Source organism: Lissotriton vulgaris, chromosome 2_1, assembly GCF_964263255.1.
Source record: "Lissotriton vulgaris chromosome 2_1, aLisVul1.2, whole genome shotgun sequence".
In the NCBI taxonomy this organism is placed as follows: Eukaryota; Metazoa; Chordata; class Amphibia; order Caudata; family Salamandridae; genus Lissotriton; species Lissotriton vulgaris.
In genome coordinates this window covers 1,573,154,879-1,573,177,064 of record NC_141687.1, presented here as the reverse complement: position 1 = coordinate 1,573,177,064, position 22,186 = coordinate 1,573,154,879, and the positions used below count along the sequence as shown (strand labels likewise).

The following is a 22,186-nucleotide window of genomic DNA, read 5'->3' as shown; positions in this document are numbered from 1 at the left end:
TGAGCTTTTTACAAGTAAGCAATTTTAAGCTAAATCATTTTTTCATATTTTAGTTTCGTAGCGGGTTGTGGATTGATAGGGGAATAGGGTGGTAAGTAACTTAATTATAATATATTTCATAATATTTTTTTAGAAGTTAATAATTTAAAAAAAACATAAATATTGCATTTTAGTTCCATGGCGGGTTGTAGGTTTAAAGGGGATTGGGGTGAAAAGTAAATGAATTTTAATGAATTAATTAATAATTGTATTAATTAATATTTTTGTATTTAATAATTAATATTGTTAGTTGTGTTAATTAACTTGTTATTAATTCATTGTTCATTTGTTATTAATAATTAAGTGGTAAATATGTTGTGTAATTTTTTTAGAAGAGGGTTTTGGTTTTATAGGGGAGTAGGGTGGGAAATAATGTAATAATAATTAAATATTAATAATTGTATTCATTAAAAGTTATGTCATTAATATTTTACATTGTTATTTGTGTTAAAAATGTTAATAATTAGTTATTAATTGGATATTAATTATTAGTTAAATAATTTGTATATATGTTAATTATGTTATTTTCTTAAGAGTTGGTTGTGGGTTGATAGGAGAACATTTAATTTTAATAGAAATGGTATTCATTTTTGTATGCAATATTTATTATAGTAATTTTATAGTGTTAATTGTGTGAACTAATATTTTTAATTGTTTTTAATTTGGTTGTTAATTGTTATTACTTAATGAATTAATTGTTAAATAATTATGGTAATTGTGTAATATTTTACAATATTGGTGGTGACGTTTAAAGTGGAATTTAGTGGGAGGTAAATTATTTTTGAAAAATTATTTCTTTGTTAATTATTTTGCAGGAGTGGGAATACTAAATGATTCCCCTATGCTATCCAACACTTTCCCCACTGTTACACTTGGTGGAGTGGGAATAGGAAATTATTGCAACATTCTATACAACACTTTCCCTACTGCACTCGCTGGATTGAGAATAGTAATTTTTACCCACCAGCTATCCAACACTTTCCTTACTGTTGCACTCACAGGAATGGGAATAGTAATTTTTATATACCCGCTATCCAACACTTTCCCTACTGTTGCACTCACTGGAGTGGCAATAGTAATTTTTACCCACCCGCTATACAACACTTTCCCTACTGTTGCACTCGCTGGAGTTGGTATAGTAATTTTTACCCACCCATTATCCAACACTTTCCTTACTGTTGCACTCGCTGGAGTGGGTATAGTCATTTTTACCCACCCACTATCCAACACTTTCCCTACTGTTGCACTCACTGGAGTAGGAATAGTAAATTATTCCCCTCCGCTATCAAACACTTTCCCTACTTTCTGTAGTAGGAATAGTAATTTTATCCATATGCTATCCAACATTTCCCTACTTTTATAGTTAATGTAGTGTAATTGTTTTTTTATAACTAAATAATAATTTAAATATTTTAATGTATTATATATATATGATTTTTATAATTACAGTGCATGTTTATGTAAATATATATATATATATGTATAACTTTTCTTATGTTTCTAACATTTAATAATTAAATAAAATAATTATGAATTAATATGATTAGGTTAAAAATATATACATAGGCATGCTTAATATTTTTTATATTACCTTTATCAATTATCAGTTTTTAACATTCTAACTATGTTTTTATTATTTTTATGTATTATTTAACAATTTTTATATTATGCTTAAGACATTTAAAAAGAACAATATTTTAAACAACAATATTTTGGTTTCGATATTTTTGTACTTACCAGTGTAGAGATAGGCTGTTGATATGTCCATCGATATTGTAGACTCGATATTCCTGGAGCTCGATATTCTCTACGTCGATATTCTGTCAGTGATCTACAGTAGGCCCCTTGTGAAACTGTAGGAGATGGTGCTGAAGTTAATATATGTCTATATGTTCCAGAAGGAAATTCAGCTTGCTTTAACATGGAATGTTCATTGAGATGCACAATCCTTGCCAGAGATCCAAATCTGCATCTGGAATTTTTGTTCACTTCCTTTTTTATTTTAATTGCTAAGAGAGGCATGGGAATAAATAAACAACATAGATGCTGGACTCCGTCAACCACATGATACATATGTCTTGAACCAACTTCTGAACAACAAAATGCAATTTTCCCTGGCATTTACCAGAAATCCCATGTGTGAACATGAGCGTAGAGTAACCTTTCCATCACCAGCGGTGGCGTATCTAGAACTTTTGCCACCCATAGCGCCTCCTGCTTTTGCTGCCCGGCGGCCATAGATTAAGAGCGGGGGTGGTGATTCCTGTGTTCATTTGCGGTCAAAGGTAAGAGCAAGAGGGGAGACAGCCGCCCCCTTACGATCACCAGAGCGAATAACTGGATCATTACTATACCCTTTCTTAGATGATGGAAAAACATAGAAACACATGCAAATGGATTGACTTAATGTTAGAACCTCGACGGTACTGGTCAGAAACGACTTTTCCATAGTTTTGAGTGACCAGAATGTCATTTCAACAGGCAGGCTAGGATGAGTACATACCCTGAGAGCACTACATGGAACTCAAGAAACTTTAAATGCTGGTAGAGGAGAAGCCCTGCCTAAGCATATTGACATTATCAGTAGTGGGGGAAACCTTTGCCTCTTACCATTGACTGGTACTAGGCAAAAGTTGAATGTGATGTACCAAATACATAGGGTAGGGAGCACTATAAGAAAGTGGCAATAAGAGTTATGTGACTAACAGAAAATGGTGGGTCAACAGTTGCAAGGGTGGGCAGCTTTGACTCAGTCACACTCCAAATCAGGGAGACTTAAGGTGGTGACTATTCACATTAGTGATGTGCATGATGTTGAAAGTGCAATAAAAAGGCTTCCGTGACACAGCACAATGTTCAGAGCAGCCAACGGGACAAAGATTATAGGGAGATCTCATTGTCATCGGTTTTGTCTGCTCAATAGTGCGAATGAGGGCACAGTTATTGGTCATTCTATTGTAAGCATACTGACTTGCTCTATGTCTTGTTAGGATGATCATGAAGACATTCACTGGTTATAGTGTGCAGAATGGTGAAGATGTGTCTCCGACTATTGTGCATGGGGTCCTGGGTGAGAATACCAACCTGTACCCAAGCCATCTGCCACTGTGTTCCAATTGGCGTCTGCCCTTGCCCTTACACTGTTTCTTTGCATGCTTCAGAGGATTGATCAGGCAAGGTAACAGAGGTGTCCATACCTTATTGCTGGTAGCATTAGCAGTGGTGGATGTCTGCTAGGAGAGGCGTATATGTGCATCTGTGAGGAGGAACTGCATATATGGCAGTCACACATTCCCTGAGTTAGTGTCATCATCTAAGCAGCTGTTCCAGGATGATGGTGTTGCAGGTCAGCGTAGTGATGAAACTGCTCTTTCCCTTTAATGAACTGCACCCTTCAAAATTGACCAGGTACTTTTCAATCAACCCCCTCAGCACACAAAGAAAGAAACAGTTCTGTAAAATTCAAAACGCCTGTGGCACAGCCCAGGTTCAGGTCTATTTGACCTTTTAATTTGGAGTCCAAATGAGCATGCCAAAACAAAATCCCATTAATATAATAAACTGACATCTCTCCATGACATGAGATGCAGTTCCCGAATGACTCATACTCCAGCAACATTAGAGCAACAAAGTAAGTAATTCAATTTAAAATGAAGCCAATCCTTTATCCATTGTTCACACCCACATTGTATATAAAAGACAGAAGGGTCATCAATTGATAGAGCTATTTGGTGTGCTGAATTGCATAGAAGTTATGTTTCTCCTTGAAGGAGGTGTCCTTAGTAATTCAAGATAAGGAGTCACTTGTTGATGGTCATTTTGTGGAGCATGAGGCGGACCTGCGGCAGGTCCTCTGCCTTTGGGGGATCTGCTTTGCTCCTACATATTCTGCTCTCGACACTCCCAACTGCCCTTTTGCCACTTTTTCACTCTTATTTTTAAATAATTTCTGTAAAGTGCCAGCAGAGGCACACTAATATCAGGCAGCTCACTTCTTTCCCATTTCATTGAAGCTCATGAATACTTAATTCCTGCAATTCTAGAACTCTAAATCTACAGTAAATTAGAAAGTCCGTTGCAGCATTTGTGTGTGCATGTACAGTGTAATCATTCAAAGAGGACCTCCGTATGTTGTATGGCAGCCATCTTTGAAAATTTTTATTTTGCTTTAAGAAAAAAGCACGCATTCGGTGCCCATCTATGGGGAAAATAGCATTGGCAAAGAAGATAGGCTCCACGGAGGAGGGGGAAGACGGGACTTTTGGGTTTTTCCAATGCTTGTTATTTTTCATTGACAACTCTTCCAACGTGGTCATTTGTTTATGAAAAGGAAACATATGGTCCTGTGGCACACGCCGTTTTCTCCATGTGTGGGGATCACTGTGGATTGTCAGCTGGTGTTTTTTTCCCAGTGTGTGAGGTTCATTGTTATTTGTCATTTGGAAAATATACATCGGGCCCTTTTAGGGTGGTCCTCTTGGTACCTAAAATGCAGCTTAGTGTGGTAGATAAGGCAAAGCTTTTATTGACTGCTGGGAGTCAATCGTGGTTTCCCAGCTCTGAATGGGGTAGGGGAGCTACAAGTTTAGAGGGCAGGAGAACTGCAGATTTATAAGAGTTCTTTATTCCTGTAAAATTCTCAGTGACCCAGGCTTTTTTATATTTGCTAAAGAAACTTTATTTTCAAGAATATGGCCTGACAGCTTAATGTGTACATCACTTTTATTTGGCAAACATTGATTTCTTTACTTCTGAGTTCATATACCATGTGGATATTTACCTGAATCATGTGGATAAAGTCAAATTTGATTTGCTCTTTTTTATCCTCCATTTCGCTTTGATATTCTTCTACAGTCATTTCATTCCAGGTGAAATGTATATTTTCAAGATGTGATGTTTTGGTGACAAGCTCTGAAAAAAAAAATTGCTTGTCATTTTTTTAAATATTTTTCTTTTCCAATTCATTCTAGAAATTAATCTAGCTCATTCTGGATAGTCGGGAGCTTCATGAAAATTGCTTCAACAGCAATAAGGTATTTCGGTTGAAGGAGCTGGCTTACCTGAGGCTTTTCCCAATGAAGTAAGTGTCCACGTGCTGAAAGCAGTTTAATGGGATTAAGGTTGTCTGGCTAAGACAAGGAGAAAGCACGTTTATAATAACCCATGACTATAGGATGAGGGAAAGTATAGGTCTAAGGAAAGAAAGAGCGATGATTGAGCACAGATCGAAGTACATATAGAAATGCCATTTACCACACACAAAGCCTTGCTTACAGAACTATTAAAACATCCCTGCTGAGTTGAGTTTACAGTGAAAACAGCTGTACTCCATAGTAAATGTAATTGGAAACCCATTGCGTTTTTGAGCCCTAACGCAGATAAAATTGTCGTAGACTGTCTACTGGTGTTGTGATCGATTAAATGTTTGAATGGCCTAGCTGGCACAAACAGACTATGGTCCAGATCACAGTTAAGGGTAAATTCGGATCCGTATGCAATCTCATCTTTGCATAGAAAACTGAATACTGAGATGTGCAGCAAATATTGCGCTACCGCCATTTCCCATTGGTAAAACTCAACAGGTGTAAAATATTAGGTACATTTCAATACCTATAGAATGTGGTGCAGAAAATGCCAATTCTGCATGTTTCAGAGGAAAACTCAGAATAAGAGATTATTGTATTCAGCAAATAACTCAATCATTTCTTGAATGAATGGATTTAAATTTCTCTCGTGAAGTCCAATGGAGACATCAGTTCACTTTCCTGTCCCAGCCAAAGGCTGCCTATTCATTGGTTATCAATCTGGATCTCTCACTGTAGGAATGTTTGTATTCTGCTGCCAAAATAAATTAACATTCAATGTTGTGGTCCAGGAATCCAGGAATGGGGGATTCCCCAATATGAAGGATCAAGCCATATAGGGGGAGATGACTTTAGGGGTGACATGTTTGGAAGAATGGAGCAAGCATATAAAAAAACAATGGTTGATGTTTTCAGTTTACTGAGGGGGTTTTGAAGGTCAATAGCAACTTGGCTTGAGGTCAGCATCTGTAATAGTAAGGGTTGAAATGGCTTGGTTAAGAGCACAAGGCTAGTGAGCTGAAGTGGCAGATGCATGTGTTCTGGGAAAAGGCATTAGTAGCTACGGATGTGTGTCAGAGGACAACACATTTTGGAAGTGTGGCTCAAATGGTTAGAGCGGCAGACCATGATGCAGAGGTGGGGGGTGCTCTAGATTCTGTATTTGGGTTGGTGCAGGTCTGAGAGAGATGGTGAGGTCTGCCTGGAGATAGTTTTTGGATTGTATTCCGAGATCGGGGGTGAAGTCGGCGTGGTGAAGATATTTTCGTTGCTTTGTGACTCGATGGCCCTTGTTTTAGCAGTTATTTGTGGGTGTGTATTGGTTGGGTGATTCGATGGGAATTATTCTGGACCATCAGGAGGTATGTAAGAGTTGGTATTGTGTGGGCTGATTGCTGTGGTGGAGTGTGTAGGGGATAAGGGTGGACAATTTAATTTAGCAAGCCTGGTCGAGGACAATATTTGGGGCACCTGCGGGTCGTGTGTAGATCTAGGATGATCTAGAGAGAGGGCTGAGTCCTTATTGGATACTGATTGTTTGATGATAGGGAAGAATATGCTGAATATATCTAGGTTGTGGTCCGATGACTGGATGAGGATTAATGTATAACAAAGGAGGGAGGGAGAGGGAAAGTGGATTCGGTCTCCCCTGACAATTTAAATAAACAAAATGGAATCCACTCAGGTAGTGGTAGTGGTCCCTACAATGGTGGGGAGCACACAGTATTGTTTTGAATACCCCTCACACACCAACAGGCCCCTTGGTGTCATGCTTCATCATTGGGGTCTTCGCACCCCTCCTCGAAGGAGTTTTTACACTTCAACGCACTTTCTGAGGTTGATGTACCTTAATACACAGTAGCAACCTCACTCGGCACCCTTTTTAACAATACCAGCCGAGGGCTTAATACATCTTATTTTTCATCCTACGAGCTAGGTATCTTTTAACCGTCACATTTCACCACCTCACCACTCACACTTATTTTCCCTACACACACCAACACATAGTACACTTCAAGTGCTGCTACGTAGTCGTGAGTCGTAGCACGCCACATCCCGTAGAGGGATGCGAAGGCCCCAATGATGAAGCATGACACCAAGGGACCTGTTGGTGTGTGGATGAGGATTATCCCATTGTCATAAATGGAGATGATTATTTTTGCATTGAAGGCAGGTGAGGGAGCAACATATAGTCTTAGACTATGCAAGGTTTTCCTGGATGTAGGGATCAAGAGCATCGAGTAGAGGGCTTTCCTTCATTGAGCTCTTTTTTTGTGTAGAAGATGACATCATTTATTATGGTTCCTGGTGCAGAAGTATGGCTCAGAGATTAGGGCTTCAGGGTACAGATGGAGTAGTCTGTGCTTGAAGTTCTTGGAGGCTTTTTTTGTTAGATTGGAAGGGTATTTCATTTTATGGGCATTGCAGCAGTCAAATTCCAGGTAGGTGTCTGGTGCATTGAGTTAAACAGGATCCATGTCTGATAGGGAGCTGGACGCAAATGGAAGGATCAAAGAAGAGAGACAGGATGTATTGGGTTTGAGTGGTGCATAGCAACATACTGTCAGGGCCAGGAAAACGTCAGGTAATGAATTAGATTAAAATTTCAGGTTATGGTCCAGAGTTCTATAGTCTTTACAGTTTTGAGGACAGAAAACATGATCCTCAAAATGGCAGTGCGGACCATCCTGGGTCGAGAGAAGTACCATTAGGCAGATTTAAGAGTATAGGAAAAGGGGTAGGAAATAGGATATGATCTTGATCTGGTCAATAACAAAGGGGTTCTGAAGAACAGTCCAGTTAAAAGAAAATACATTCTCTCTATCACATTTGACTCCATGTAGCTTCTTTGAGGAATATGTTTCCAGCTGATGTATGGGGTGGGGGCAAGAAGTTGGCTCTATCACGTTTAACTTTGTGTAACTTGGTTGAGAATTGTTTATCTGGCAGATGTGTAAAAAAGGGCTAAAAGATGGCGCAATAGTTAATAGTAAGTTTACGACTAGAGAGACTCCATGGTCAGGACAGGGAACTCTACAATAAAATTATGAGACAGGCTTATCTTTTATATGCAGAGTTTTCCACCCCAACTGTGGAGTATCCCTAATCGTAAACTTATATATTAACTCATAGTATTGTTCTGATTGAAATATTGTCAGCCACCAAAATTATTCACTGTAATGTAGAAAAACAACTGTTTGTCAGATGCTGAGTTTGTGTACGAGTCATCACAATCCCAGCTGAATGAGGGACTAACAGAATAAGGCCTGATTCACTAAGGTAAATTAAACATTTTGTGTAGGTTTACTTCTTTTAGATATTCACAAACTACATGACAGGTTCTATAACTTTGAACTCCCTTTGCTTATGTGTGTGGAGTTCTCAGCCCAAAAACTCTGCACACATAAGTAATAGGGAGCGTGGAGTCTTATAACTCTGCACGTAGTTTGTGACTAACTAAAAGTAGAAGTAGTAAACTTAAGCAAAGTGTAAGCTTACATTTGTGAATCAAGGTCCCTATATGTTACCCTTCCTTCACAATCCCTTCACTGTGCTGAACCTGCAAGATACACTGCTACAACCGACTTTAGACATCCAAGACGTGCAGCAGCAGCTAGATCTAATGTGGCAGAAAAATAAGCCCTGGTTCTCCTGATTTTCTCATATTCTTGAACAACCACAGAGAATGTGCATCCTTCTCTCTCATGGCAGAATAGGCAGAAATATTTTGGAACATTTTACATACTTGGAGCAGGTGCACTACAGAGTTTATCTCTGAGCACAAGGAAGGCACCCATGCATTTGTCTTCAAACTACACAGGATTAGAACTACGCTGTGAGGAAGTCTCAGTAAAGGCTTTGCAAAGAAGGAAAAGTGTTGAATCCACTCTCTACTATTCCCAGGAGCCAGGAACATTCTTACTTCTCTTCATGTGTTTGGAGTATTCAGTCTCAGTAACATGTTCTTTCTTGCCCTGTTTTCAATATTATGACCCAAATAGATTACTTCTTTCACACAATAAAGCATTTTTGTGAGAGACACTCTACAACCCTTATCAGAATGATGATTTTAGAGCGCAATTGCATCCAACTTGCAATCTTCTTTTGTTTTTGCTGCAACCAAATAGTCAATATATTTCACGAGCACCGAATTACAGGGTGGTTGCAGATTTTCCAATTCTTCTTTAGAATGTAATTAAAGATTGAGGGGCTTTCTGCATAACTTTGTAGGATAGAGCACCAAAAGAACTTTATTGAGGATCTGAATGTGAAAAGATAGTGGCTATCTTCATTAGGAGGAAAGGAGAGGAACGCTTGGCATAAATCGATAACTGTGTACCATTCTGCATCTGAAGGAATGTGAAATATAATCACAGCAGGAGATTGGGTACCACAGGACAACATGAACCAGCAATTTTGTTGATATTTTGAAGATCTGGGACAACCCGGTATTTTCCGCTTGTTGTTTTAAATTCCCACCACAGGGGAATTATGGGCACAACCTAGCACTTCCTTTAGAATTCACTGTTCTATAGTATTTTCAGTTACGGGCTTCATTCCCTCCTCTACTTCTCATGTAAGATTACATTGAGGATTTCCTTGAGGAAAGGCTGCATTAATATCACTGAAAGTTTTTATTGACTCTGCACTTTTAATTAGTCCTATCTTTTTACATATAAAATTCACTATGTATCTCAAATCAAGAAGTAAATCATCTCTTTTTTTTTCTTTTCAAATCTATTTATTGAAAGGTTGAAATCTTATACCACAGCATGGAGACATATGACAAGTGTTTCAATAGTGTACATCCTGCATTATAGGCTGCACAACTATAGTGGGAACGTTAACATTGTGCATCACATTTCTAGTAGCATGGCAGCTAAGATCATAACTGTATCTTGCTAAAGGAGCAATAGCTGTGGCAATACAGAAATAGAAAGGGACAAGAAAGTAAAATATAGAAGGAAGAGAAGGAGCCAGGAAAGGGTGGGAGTGTGAGGAGGGGGAGGTATCTCAAGTAGGCCTCTTATAGGGGTCAAGGGGTAGACATCGGGTTCTCTGCAATTTCAAGCCAAGGATATTCACGAGGGGTTTCAGCACCCTGCACTTGCGAAAGGTCCTTAAAAAATAGGAGGTCACAGAGCCAAGTAGGGGTGAAGCAAATGTGTTTCAGTTGGAGAAGTGGTCGATCAATGGCTGCCAGATATGCGTGACTTTGAGTTCTGTGAGTGTCACCCGACATGAAAAAAGTTCCATCGCCATACATGCCAGAAGAGAGTAAAAAAATAGAGCAATGTATGGGGCAGAGGGCTTCTTCCACTGGAGGGCTAGTAATTGTTTAGCTGCACCAAGCATATGTGAGATGAGGTGACAATCGGAGTGGGTCATGGCAGTGAGTGCTGGAAGCCGTACTCCCAATATAACCACAGTGTATATGTTTGGTATGGGGAAGCCGATGGTGCCTTTGATGTGGCTCAGAACTTCCTTCCAATTAAGGGTCAGTGAGGGACAGGACCACCATATATGATTGAAGACCCCAGTCACAGATTGACAGTGACAGAGAAGGGAGAGGAAGCGGGGAACATCTTTTGCAAGTGCAGCGGTTGTAGAACCATCTTGTCATAAGTTTATAAGCAGTTTCATGCTGCGGTATGCTTTTGTATATTATGCGAATGTCGTGCCATAACTGCTCCCATTGTTTCGAGGGATCTCCTCTGCAGCGTCAGCATGCCAGCTTGTTTGGTATGAGTGAAGTCTGGTCGGGGTAGAGTGTTGTAGTACTTGGTAAGTGCGAGAGACCACGCCCCGCGAGCCATCATAGGAGCGCACTAGTGATTCAAAAGTGGTGAGTGGCCGAGTTGCCCCTTGAGTGTTCAGTGGTGTGAGATTTGGTAATATTGCAGTCTAGACTCGCCCCGTAGGTGAAAACTGCATCTGCACTCATCAATGGTTTTGAACGTATCTCTCTCAAAGAGATTTTGAATCGTACAGCATTTGCCCTCTCTCCATGTTGAGATTGATTGCGCATATAGAGCAGGGGGAAAGTCGAGTTTGTGTGCCAATGGAGTGTGAGTGTTGGGAGAGGGAAAGGAGGTGAGGCTCGTTTGTACTATGATTTTGTCACAGATGTCTAGGACTGTTTTCGTGGGGGTGGCTATATAAGCACTAGGAGGCCGGGCATGCCGCAGGAGCCAAGCCATGTCCCAGAGCGGTCTGCAGGCCAATGCCCGATCCATATGGAACTTGTATTTCTCACTTTTGCGGACCACCCATTTCATAATGAATCAGAGGTGTGACGCCCAGTAGTACTACAGGAGCTTGGGGCATGCCAGGCCCCCCAATCCCTGGGTAGCATGAGGAGTTTGTTAAGAAATCTCAGATGCCTCCTGCCCCAAATAAAAGCGGTAATGTCCATCTATAGATGCAGTATGTCTGCCTGTGGTATAAGGGGTTGGCAGCCTTTGGAATAGGTATAGAAATTTTTGCAGAATAGATATTTTGACCGCACTAAGTTGTTCCAAAGACAGGAGATTGAGAGCAGCTTCCAGGTTCGTAGCTCTTCTAATACTTATTTCCTACACTCTGGCCAGTTTTCCTGGGTCCATATTGATAAAGACAGGATTAGTTTCAGCCTGAGATAGCAGAGTGAGTGTGGAGCACATTGAAAAGGAGTGAGTGATTGCAAATCTGGCATATCTTTATTAGGAATAATAATAATAATAATAATAATAATAAGGCATTTATTGAGCGCCTGGCTACACAAAACTGTGTCCCCCCGCGCTAACTGCAAATGCAAACTCGTCCAAGGAATAGTTCGAGAGATGACAGAAGTTAATGTTTAGGGAAGAGGTGAGTTTTCAGTTTTGCTCTGAATCTCGTTTCAGAGGGCTCCATCCGCAAGTGGATAGGTAGAGCATTCCATGACTTAGTGGCAAGGTAGAGGAAGGATTTTCCACCCATTTTGGCTTTTGTGATGCGAGGGATTTTGAATAGCATCATGCCCGATGATCTCAGATCTCTGATCGGGCGGTGAATAGTGATGAGGTTTTTCAGATAGCTAGGGCCTTTATTATGGGCAATGCAATGAGCATAGCAGCGAGTCTTGAATATAATTCTCTCTCTAATTGGGAGCCAGTGAAGTTTGGCAAGCGCATTTTTAGTGGATGTTTTCCGAGGGAATTCTGTATACATTGTAGTTGGTGCAGTCCCTTCTGATTTAGGCCTAACAGGAGAACATTTCCATAGTCCAAGTGAGGGGATATCAAAGCGTGAACTATGGTTTTTCTCGCTTCGGTTGGCAAGAGGTCTAGTATTTTGCGAAGAATTTTTAAAGTGCTAAAGCATTTGCTTGTCACTTTATTCACGTGGGCTTTGCCTGAGAGGTCAGCGTCCAGCATGATGCCTATATTTTTCACTTTCTCCACTGGCATAGGTAATTCTCCTAGTTCACTAGGCCACCAAGCCTGGGACCAAGCAGATATGGCTTAGCCTACTATTAGTACCTCTGTTTTGTCTATGTTTAAGCGGAGGCAGTTGTTGTTCATCCAAGTCGCTATCGCTGACATACAGTTGGAAAAGTTGTTAGCTAAGTCTCTGCTGTCTGGAGTTAGTTTGAATATCAACTGAGTGTCGTCAGCGTAGCTGACAATGCCCACTCCAAAATCCTCCGCGATGCGTGCCAGGGGTTCCATGTAGATGTTAAATAAAGTAGGGCTCAAGCTAGAGCCCTGTGGAACCCCATGGCAGACACCGCGAGGCGAAGATTTAAAGGGTGGGCAGTGGAGTTTGAACGTTCTGTCAGTAAGGTAGGACTGGAGCCAGGTGAGGGCTAGATCTTTAACTCCCATGTCTGATAGTCGAGACAGCAGCTTTGAGTGCAGCACGGTATCAAACGCTGCACTTAGGTCCAATAGGACCAACACTGCTTTCTCTCCCTCATCCACCAACTTCCGGATCTGTTCGGTTGAATACAGAACTGCAGATTCAGTTGAGTGGCCTGATCTAAACCCTGACTGAGATGGGTGGAGGAGAGATTCTTTCTCCAAAAACTCCATGAGTTGTAAGTTAGCCACCTTTTCTATGATTTTGGCACAGAAAGGGAGAAGCGAGATCGGCCTGAGATTTTGGAGCTGAGAGATTGGGATATTTGGTTTCTTTTTTAAGGGTATAACTTGGGCAGATTTCCAGTTTTTCAGGACGTGGCCTTCTTGGAATGATAAGGTGATCATGTTACTAATTTGATCTAGCAATATGTTTTCCATGACCGCTTTACATTGTTCCGGGGGGCAGGCATCCATTGGGGATCCTGAGCCAATTCCATTAATGATTTTTATTAATTCCTGTTTGTTAGGGGTCCTGAAATTGGTGAGGAAAGATTTAGAAGAGAGGGAGCCTGGGTTGCAATCATTGTTTATTGTTGTATTAGTGCTACTGGAGAAGGTAGCATAGATTTTTTCAACCTTTTCCACAAAGAAATCCGCTATCTGATCGCATATCTCCGTGGAGTATGTATCTTTGGTATCTAGGCGTGATGGATTGGTAATTTCTCTATAGATACAGAATAGCTCCTTCGTAGGGTTCTTGGATTCCACAATTCTGCTTTTGTAATAGAAGCTTTTTTCTGCTCTTACCAATTTTTGATATTTTTTCCGTTCGCTTCTATAGTTTTCTTTGAGTTCCGGAGTGTAGTTTTTTCTCCATTTCCGTTCTATGGATTTGCAAAGGGCCTTGGCATTTTTGCGTTTTTCTGTGAACCATGGGGCACTTTTAGATTGTCTGGCTGGTGGTTTATTAGTCCATGGAGCAATTTTGTCCAGGGCTTTAGTCAGCCAAGATTCATAATTATCCCAAACTTCCTGTAGGGAGCTTCCTGTTAGAGGAGGATGTTCAGTTAGTTCGTGTAAGAGAAGTTCAGGAGTACATTTTTTAAAATTACGGTGCCTATAAGGTGGCAGTTTAGCATGGGTGTTATTGATATGTTGTCTGGCTATCTTAAACGGCACCATACTGTGGTCCGACCATATTAGTGGGATGGGCGGCAAGCTGTTAATGCCTTCCCAGTTAGCAAAAATGGGATCTAATAAATGTCCTTGTTGATGGGTGGGCAGAGTGGAGAGGAGTTTAAGATCAACCGAGTTAAAGGCATTCAATAGGAGCTGAGCTTCTTTGGAATGGCTATCCTCTAGATGTATATTGAGGTCGCCAAGGATGATGACATTTTGGTGTCTAATAGCGAGCTGGGTTGCAAATTCAATCAGTTGGCTACAAAAGGGCACCGCTGCACCAGGAGGTCTATATATAAGTAAGCCATTGATAGTGGTAGTAGCATCTAGTTTAATGGTGAATCTGCCACATTCACTGTCAGTGATCTTGAATTCAGTTAAGGTACATTCTAGTTTTTCTTTGCAAATCATTGCCAGTCCCCCCCCCGTTGTTTTTGACGATCGATTCTTAGAAGGCTATAGTTGTTAGGGATAGCCTCTAAGATATCCGGGGAGGAAGCTTCGTCTAGCCATGTTTCTGTAATAAACATGGCGTCAATATCTTCATTAATCAGAATCCATAGATTCAGTGTCTGGGATTTAGCCAAGTTGATTTTAAAACCTGAGGTTCCTTTAAAAGAGCAAGGAGTGATATCAGTGTGGACAGGGAGTTCCTAGGGTCAGTCAAGATAAGCAAGCGATCATCAGTGAATGGTGCTACTTTATGCTCAGTGCCTTTAAAGGGGATGCCCTTGATGTCTCCAGCTTATCAGATAGCGATTGCCATGGCTCAACCACGAGGGCAAAAAGTAGGGGCAAGAGCAGGTAGCCCTGCCCGGTGCCCCTATACAAATTTATGGGCTGGGTGAGTTTGCCGGTAACCCTGATCTGTGCATGGGGGGAGGTGTAAGAGGCCATAATTCATGAGAGCATAGCCAGGTCCATGCCTATTTTCTAGAGGTACAGTCAACACGATTGAATGCTTTTTCAGTATCTAAAGAGAGTAAACATGCCCCCTTACGCTGGTGTATGAACCAACCTGGTCCGGATCGATCAGGTGGGTATATAGGGTTCCAGTCCATGTGCCAGAATTTTAGTGTACATTTTTGCATTGGTGTTGAGGAGGGTGATAGGGCGGTATCATGCACATAGAGAGTGGTCTTTTTCTGGCTTGGGAATGATGGCTACCTCGGCCATGGACATAGTTGGAGTGAGGCCCATGCTGTCAGAGAGGTAACTAGACATAATATCGAATACAAAATATAGAATGGACATAATATCAAAGTAAAAATATAGAATGGACAAAATATTGAATGGACATTATGTGGTTAAAAATATCGAATTGAAGGTGAGTAATATAATATCGATTGGCAAAAAAAAAGGAGTTTAAAATATCGAAGTATATAATATAGGCATTAAAATATATCGAATTTTTTATAATATCAAATTTTTTAGAGTGTTTTTTATGTTAGTATATGTGTGAAAAGTGTATATTATTTTTGTAATGTATGTTTAATTTATTTTAAGTAATTAATTTTATGTTACTTAATTTTTGCCTAATTTAATTCTGTACGCGGGTTGTGGGTTTATAGGGGAATAGGGTGGGAATTTATTTAATTATATTAAATTAAATATTATTTTTTAGCAATTATTAATTATTTTTAATATAATTTAGCTTTTTAGTTCTGTAGCGGGTTGTGGGTTTTTAGGGGAATCGGGTGGGAAGTAATTTAATTATAATTAATTAAATATTGTTATATATTTATTGGTATTCATTTTGAATTTATTGTAAAGTAATTTTTAATTGGTAATTAATGTGTATTAATTGGTAATTCGTTTTTATTAATTAATTATTTGATAATTATGATTATTTTATGAATTTATTTTCTGTAGTGGGTTGTGGGTTTATAGGGGAATAGGGTGGGAAGTAATGTAATTGTAATTAATAACATATTAAAAATACTTTTTGTGTATTGATAATTAAGTTACTGTTAATTATTAATTGGTATTCATTTTTATTATTAATTATGTTTTGTTATTGACAATTAATTAGTTGTTAACTTTTCGGTGGTCCTGTATTCTGCCCATGCTCCATCACGGTTGGCCTGAACTTGTGACTTCTCCCCAGTATAGCACGACCAGATGACCCCGAGTGGCACCTTGTGCTTTTAGGTGCTATTTTTATCTAAATCTTTGAAATGTCATATCTCTGGTTCTATTGATTGGATTTTTATCATACGCATCTCAAATTATTTATTGAATTTACTATGGTATTGTGGAACTTTTCACGTGTTTTGCTCTCACTTTATTATTTTTTGTGTGCTGCATAAAAGCTTAACACAGTTTAAGTTAAGCCTGACTGTTTTTGTGCCAAGCTACCATAGCAGAACATAGCATACCTTATTTGCATGATTAATTAAAACTGTTGCAATAATTTACTTAAAACTGAAATAATTAAGCAAGAAATGATCCATTTTTACAACAACATGGTTTTGCATATAAAATCGAAGAGAGGTTGGTTAACATATTTAAAATGACATCACTAGGGTGTTGTGGTTCTAAGTCCCCCGTAAGGGAGATAAGAGGGCAAGTTCTATGTGCAAAAATAGCAGGATTTCCAGTACAGTTAAAAGCCAAAGATTGTGGTAGCTTTTATTTTATAGCTCAGTCGGATCATCTGCTGCAGTTTTGGTAAAGACCTCATCTGCCCAAGGTCACTTTGAGTTTGTTTACTTCGGAGAAACCGAAGTGGGTGTGTTTTAAGTATGAATGCAGCAATGGCGAGCTTCCAAGAGCATTCCAGTGCAGCTAAAAAACAACAGTTGCAGCAGCATTTAGTTTGTTGCGCGATAGGCCCTTCTGCTGCAATTTTGATAACGGCCACATCTGCCCGGGGTCGCCTTTAAGTTCATTTGGTTGAGCTGTTATGCAACCATTTGTTGATTAGTTTTTTTATTCTTGTGTCCACAATGGTTAGAAATTTTACCAAAGGGCAGCTCAATTGGACATCCTTTCCTGAGAAACTTGCTAGCACTTCTTGTCTGCAAGATGGTATATTTTTCCTTTTAAAACGTAGTCTGAGTAACGCTTGGCACTCCCATATTAGTTTCCTGCAGATAGTTAGGAGGTGCAGGATATCCTCCTGCCCTTTCCAGCAGAGAAGACAGGTTGCTGGCATCGGGGGCGTAACCATGGCGGCAGGTGGTACGCAGATGGTAGTATACCTAGGTGGAATTTCAGGAACTTTTCTTTGGTGGTTTTGGAAAAGCCATTTTGAAGGTACGTTTGACGCGTGGCCTGATTTAGGTTTCAATGGCGAATCAGCCGTGTGCTCACCCTGAGAAGGTGGCTTTGTTGTGTTCTTATCTAGGACCCTAATTCGATATTACCGATTTATGCCCTTGTGAGGTTATAATCAATAATGTCCTGACAAAGGCATACGAATCAGATTCATATTCAGTAATAGCCCATGCAATCCAAAGCACAGCACGGCTACTCCCATCGACTCCTAGAAAGCACATTGCATTCTTTAAACAAACCAAGCCTCCATCAGCCCGGGAAACCCCCCTGCTTTTGTTTTGATTTGAACAAGAACTCCTGAAGTCCTGCAAGAACTGTTAGTTCTTGGTGATGTCTTATGTCCAACCTTACGTCAAACCCGGCACCTTTCAGGTATAAAATACCAACAGTTGCCTTAAGCAAACACACAGTGGTTTGGAGCAGAGCGGCCATCTACTTGCCCGAGAGCCCAGCTGATGCGAGTGCCCGCGGAAGCCGCCCCTCCTGTTTGATGCACTAAGAGAGACGCTGTCTTTTTCTCCAGCCGAGAAAATCCAGCTCCGGTGTTTCCAGCCTACCCTTGCAGGTTGCTGGGATATCGAGTCCTGAAAGAGATACCAAACCTCCCACATTCTATTACCAAGGTACGGAGCTGCCTAAACCCTTAGGAGAATTCTTGATGCAGATTCTTGGCAAAATTATCTTAACCAACTTAACTTAACATCGCTACTTACTTGTCCCTTCCCACGTATTAGGCTTAGGTCAGGTACACCGGGGTAGGCATAGTTAGAAGCACCAGTTGAGCCTCTTAGTCAATATATTTCTGTATGTATATATTTTATCCATTTTAAAGTATCATATGGCTAAGAAACCGTATCAATGCTTTTATAGTATTATTTCATAATACTACTTTTACTGTACGCACTTTACTTTACTTTAAGTATTGAAATTGTGGCAATTTATTTCTCTTGCATGAGAAGCAAGACTGCTCAATAAATAACACCTTTTATTGAAACCGCCCGTCTCTCTATTTCTCTGCATTCTGGTGAAACTAAGTATGCACTGCTGACTGAGTGAAATATCTGTCTATTGTTTTCACACGATTCTAGAGATATACTCTTATTCTGAGGGAGCAAAGTTGTCATGTTTATGCGGTTGTCGGAAACTGAATCCCTTCTTGTCTGAGCCAGGGAAGGTTATCCATCCCTCTTCATTCAAGAAAGTTTCCAGTGACCTCTGAGCTAGCTGGCGCAAACCTAAATTAAGTTTAACATAGTCAGTAGAGACCTAGATGACCTCAGTCCATCGTCTATACTGCTGTTTATGTTATTCCAATGCGCAGAGCCTATTGGGAAAATAGGAACTACACTATAGCTTTTTCTTCTATAAGGGACTCTCTTTTGACAGTGTTGTTAACTTGTGTTTAAAATTCGCTTAAGTCCCCAACGTCTCCTAGAGGTCTCGTAGACCAAGTTGATCGAGTGAGTCTTCCAGTTAGCATCTAGCTGGGCCTGCCTCTTTAGCTTGCAGTTCTTTCCTTAAGTAGGCACTTAGGGTTTCCGGTTTCCCCTTTCTAATTTTATACCAGCTTATAATATAAGCTCCTTTACGGGCCAGCTCTTATCTCTGTATCCCAAACTTTAATCTCAATTGTGCAGGGGATGTATCTCTTGGTAGCCCATAAATCATTCGCAGTGCTCTTACTATGGTGCCATCCAATGTTCTTGCATCTCTCCCTCTCATGGCTTCACTTCCGTAGGTGATGGATGGTATGAGTTTCGCCTGTATCACCTAAGTCAGCAAGGAGAAGCTTTTGCCAGAGATCTTATGTTTTAAGTTTCTTAGTGCCACGACTGTCACTATATCTCTCCCTCTTTTTTATGGCTTCACGTTAAGCAGAAAACTTCCCTTTATTGTCAATGATGACTCCCAGGAATTTGTACTCTTCCAGCTTCAGTGTTGCCAGATGCTAGTGATAGAGTGACTTTGTTTTGCAGATATTCACGCTCATGATTTGATTTTTTTCTTGCTTGATTAATGCTAAGTCTGTTGTCTTCTGAATGTTGGGATGTTATATTGAGCAAGCGCTGTAGGCCAATTGACTGATGAGCACAAGATCATCCCTATAAAATAGATTTGACAGGTGCAGGCCCCCAAGCTTCGGGGCATGTGAGCTGCTTTCATTTGGCCTGTCTGATAAATCTGTCATAAAGAGATTAAAAAGTATTGGGGCCAGTATGCAGCTCTGTTTCAGACCGTAGGCCATGGAGATCTTGTATGTTAAATAATCTCCTGCACCTAGTTTTACTTGCACCAAGGTGTTGTGTGTAGAAGGATTAGTTGTATTAAAAGTAAAGATGGAATATTCAGCTTTTGTAACTTTTGCCACAGTATGTTTCTATTTGTATGATAAAACACTGAGCTGTAATCAATAAAACATATACATAGGGGTTGTTTTAGTGCAAGTGTATCACCTATCATTAGTGAGAGGTTTAAGATATTGGTAGTGGTCCCCATGTTCCTACGGATTTGGTGATATTTCTATGGTTTCTGTAGCCCAAGTCGTTAGTTCTTGTAGCATTAACCCTGCATAATATTTGGCATCATTTTCCAATAGCGCTACTAACCAGTAGTTTTGTGGATCGTTACTATTATCTTTTTTATAAATCGGAAAGATAATGGAGCCCCTCCATGCTGACGGTATCATTGATGTTTGCAGGATTGATTCTTGATCAAGGTTGAACAATATTGGCGAGATCTCATTGGGGCCTGGAGCTCCCTCCCGCTTGCCATTAGAAATTCTTTTACAAATGTGATTGTTCATAACTGTTAATAGCTGTTCCGATGTGGAAATGGAGTCAGTTTGGGGCGATGATGCTTCCAATTTGGTTGAAAGTATATTTGTGCAAGTTTGGGTTCTTAGGCCTCTGGTAAAATGTGATTGGAGAAAAGTTGCCCAAACCTCTTCGGTCACATATGAATTGATGTCTTGGCTCAATGGATTAGCTAGAATATTGTTTCTTTGCCAAAATCACAAGCTGGTATTGGTCTCAATATCGTGCAGTAGTTTAGCCCACAGAGTCTTTTCTGCTTCTATTTTGAGGTGCCAATTTAGTGTCCTGCGAGTGGCTTTTTATTGCCTCAGTTTATACAAGGCCATGGGGTCAGGACCGATTCAGAAAAGGGGGTGGTGATGAACAGAGTTTCTAAATTAAGCAGACCACTCTTTCCCAGTCCAAAGATCAGGGCTTGATCCATCACCGTTATTTATCTCACTGCACCATCCCAGCTCAGAACCTGGCTATATGCAAATCAGTCTGTCCCTGGCCCAGTGCATCATGGGAACAGGGCAGACTAAACTACCAAGCCAATTCTTCACCAGAAAGGAGACAAGCTACCGGGGACCAGTTTCTGGCATTTCAGCCTTCTTCGGCCCGGCTTGCTTGAATCCTGATGGTGCAGTGAGAAAGGGACTCATGTCTGAGTATACCCTGCCACACCTATAGTGGCCAAAAACGATTCAGAAAAGGGGGTGGTGATGAACAGAGTGTCTGAATTAAGCAGACCACTCTTACCCAGTCCAAAGATCAGGGCTTGATCCATCACCGTTATTTATCTCACTGCACCATGGGGTCAGGACCGCCTTTTTCTTAATTTCCAATGTGCGCGATTTATGGATGCTTTGAGATGTTTTACTTGTGCGTTATTTCCAACGGTGCAGTCGAGGGATTTGTTTTGAGGACAAACATATTTTTTTGGTTTTCCTTTCTGACTCCATATTGGTTTCATAGATTTTTAGTGAATGTCTCAACCTTTCTATTGTATCAAGCTCTGCAGCTTAAATGTTCAGAGAATTTGCTTTGCAAGGGCCAAAAGGCCTTCCGGGTCATCTGTTTTGCATTTTATTCTTTTCCTATTAGTTGTATACTCTGGGCAGTGTACATTTGCTAGCTGTAATTGAGTTGTTAGGAACACTTTTATTGTGATTTCTTAGGGCAGGTGATGCTGTAGTCCAGGATTCCGATGTGGTAATCCTCTACTTTTGAGAACATATGACGGGATATTGTTGTACTTGCTACTGAATTATGGAATGTTGATGCCTGTAGGCGTACTCCTGGAAGTCTGATGTTTAGTGCGTGGAAGCCCAGCTGCTCTAAGGTTGCAAGAAGCTTCTGTGCTATTTTAGAATGTCTTCTGCAAGTATTATTTTCTTGTGGTAGTGTTTCCTATGCAAATCGTTTCTTGTCCATGTGGTTGTCGTCGACTGTTTCGCTGAACATGTATAGGTTTAAATCCCCAGTAATAATCAAGATGTTCGATTACTCCTTCGTCAATATTTTCATTAGTTCTTCCCCCAGCTGGAGGCTGCCTTTTGGTTTTATCACACGGGTATTGATATACATTTATTAGTATTTATTAGTATCATATGTTCGTTTTTATCCACCGCCTATGTCCTAATTCTAAGTGCTTGCATTGTGTTGGGGGGCGCTAAGTTGTGGGGCAGAGGCTCCACTGCATAAATGCTCCTTATAGAGCTATAAGTGGCAAGACTATGGCCAAATATGTAGCTGGTAAATGATGTGAGTTACATCCTTGCAGGTCTATTGGTAGTTCGCACCACGTTAACTGCAATGAAATAATGTTCATAGTTGCAGTTCCGGATCCGATGTCTTGTTTCCAATGCCATTGATATTCCAGGAGCAGCGTGTTTTTTGCTTTTGGTGTTATGGGCAAGGTATTTCAGAGATTAAGACTTTTTATGTTTATAGTCCTGGATTTTTTCTCTCCACGACTACACTTCTC

General features: G+C 40.3%; 1 protein-coding gene across 4 annotated transcripts in view; it reads right to left on the bottom strand.

Moving 5' to 3' along the window:
* Nucleotides 1-22,186, bottom strand: part of LOC147732923 (histamine N-methyltransferase A-like) — an 855,634-nt gene that overhangs the window by 155,901 nt on the left and 677,547 nt on the right. For all 4 annotated transcript variants that reach the window (XM_086957458.1, XM_086957456.1, XM_086957455.1 and 1 more), the window contains one exon: nt 4,820-4,950. In XM_086957458.1, the coding sequence (XP_086813584.1) occupies nt 4,820-4,950 (131 nt within the window). The remainder of the gene's footprint in view (nt 1-4,819; nt 4,951-22,186) is intronic.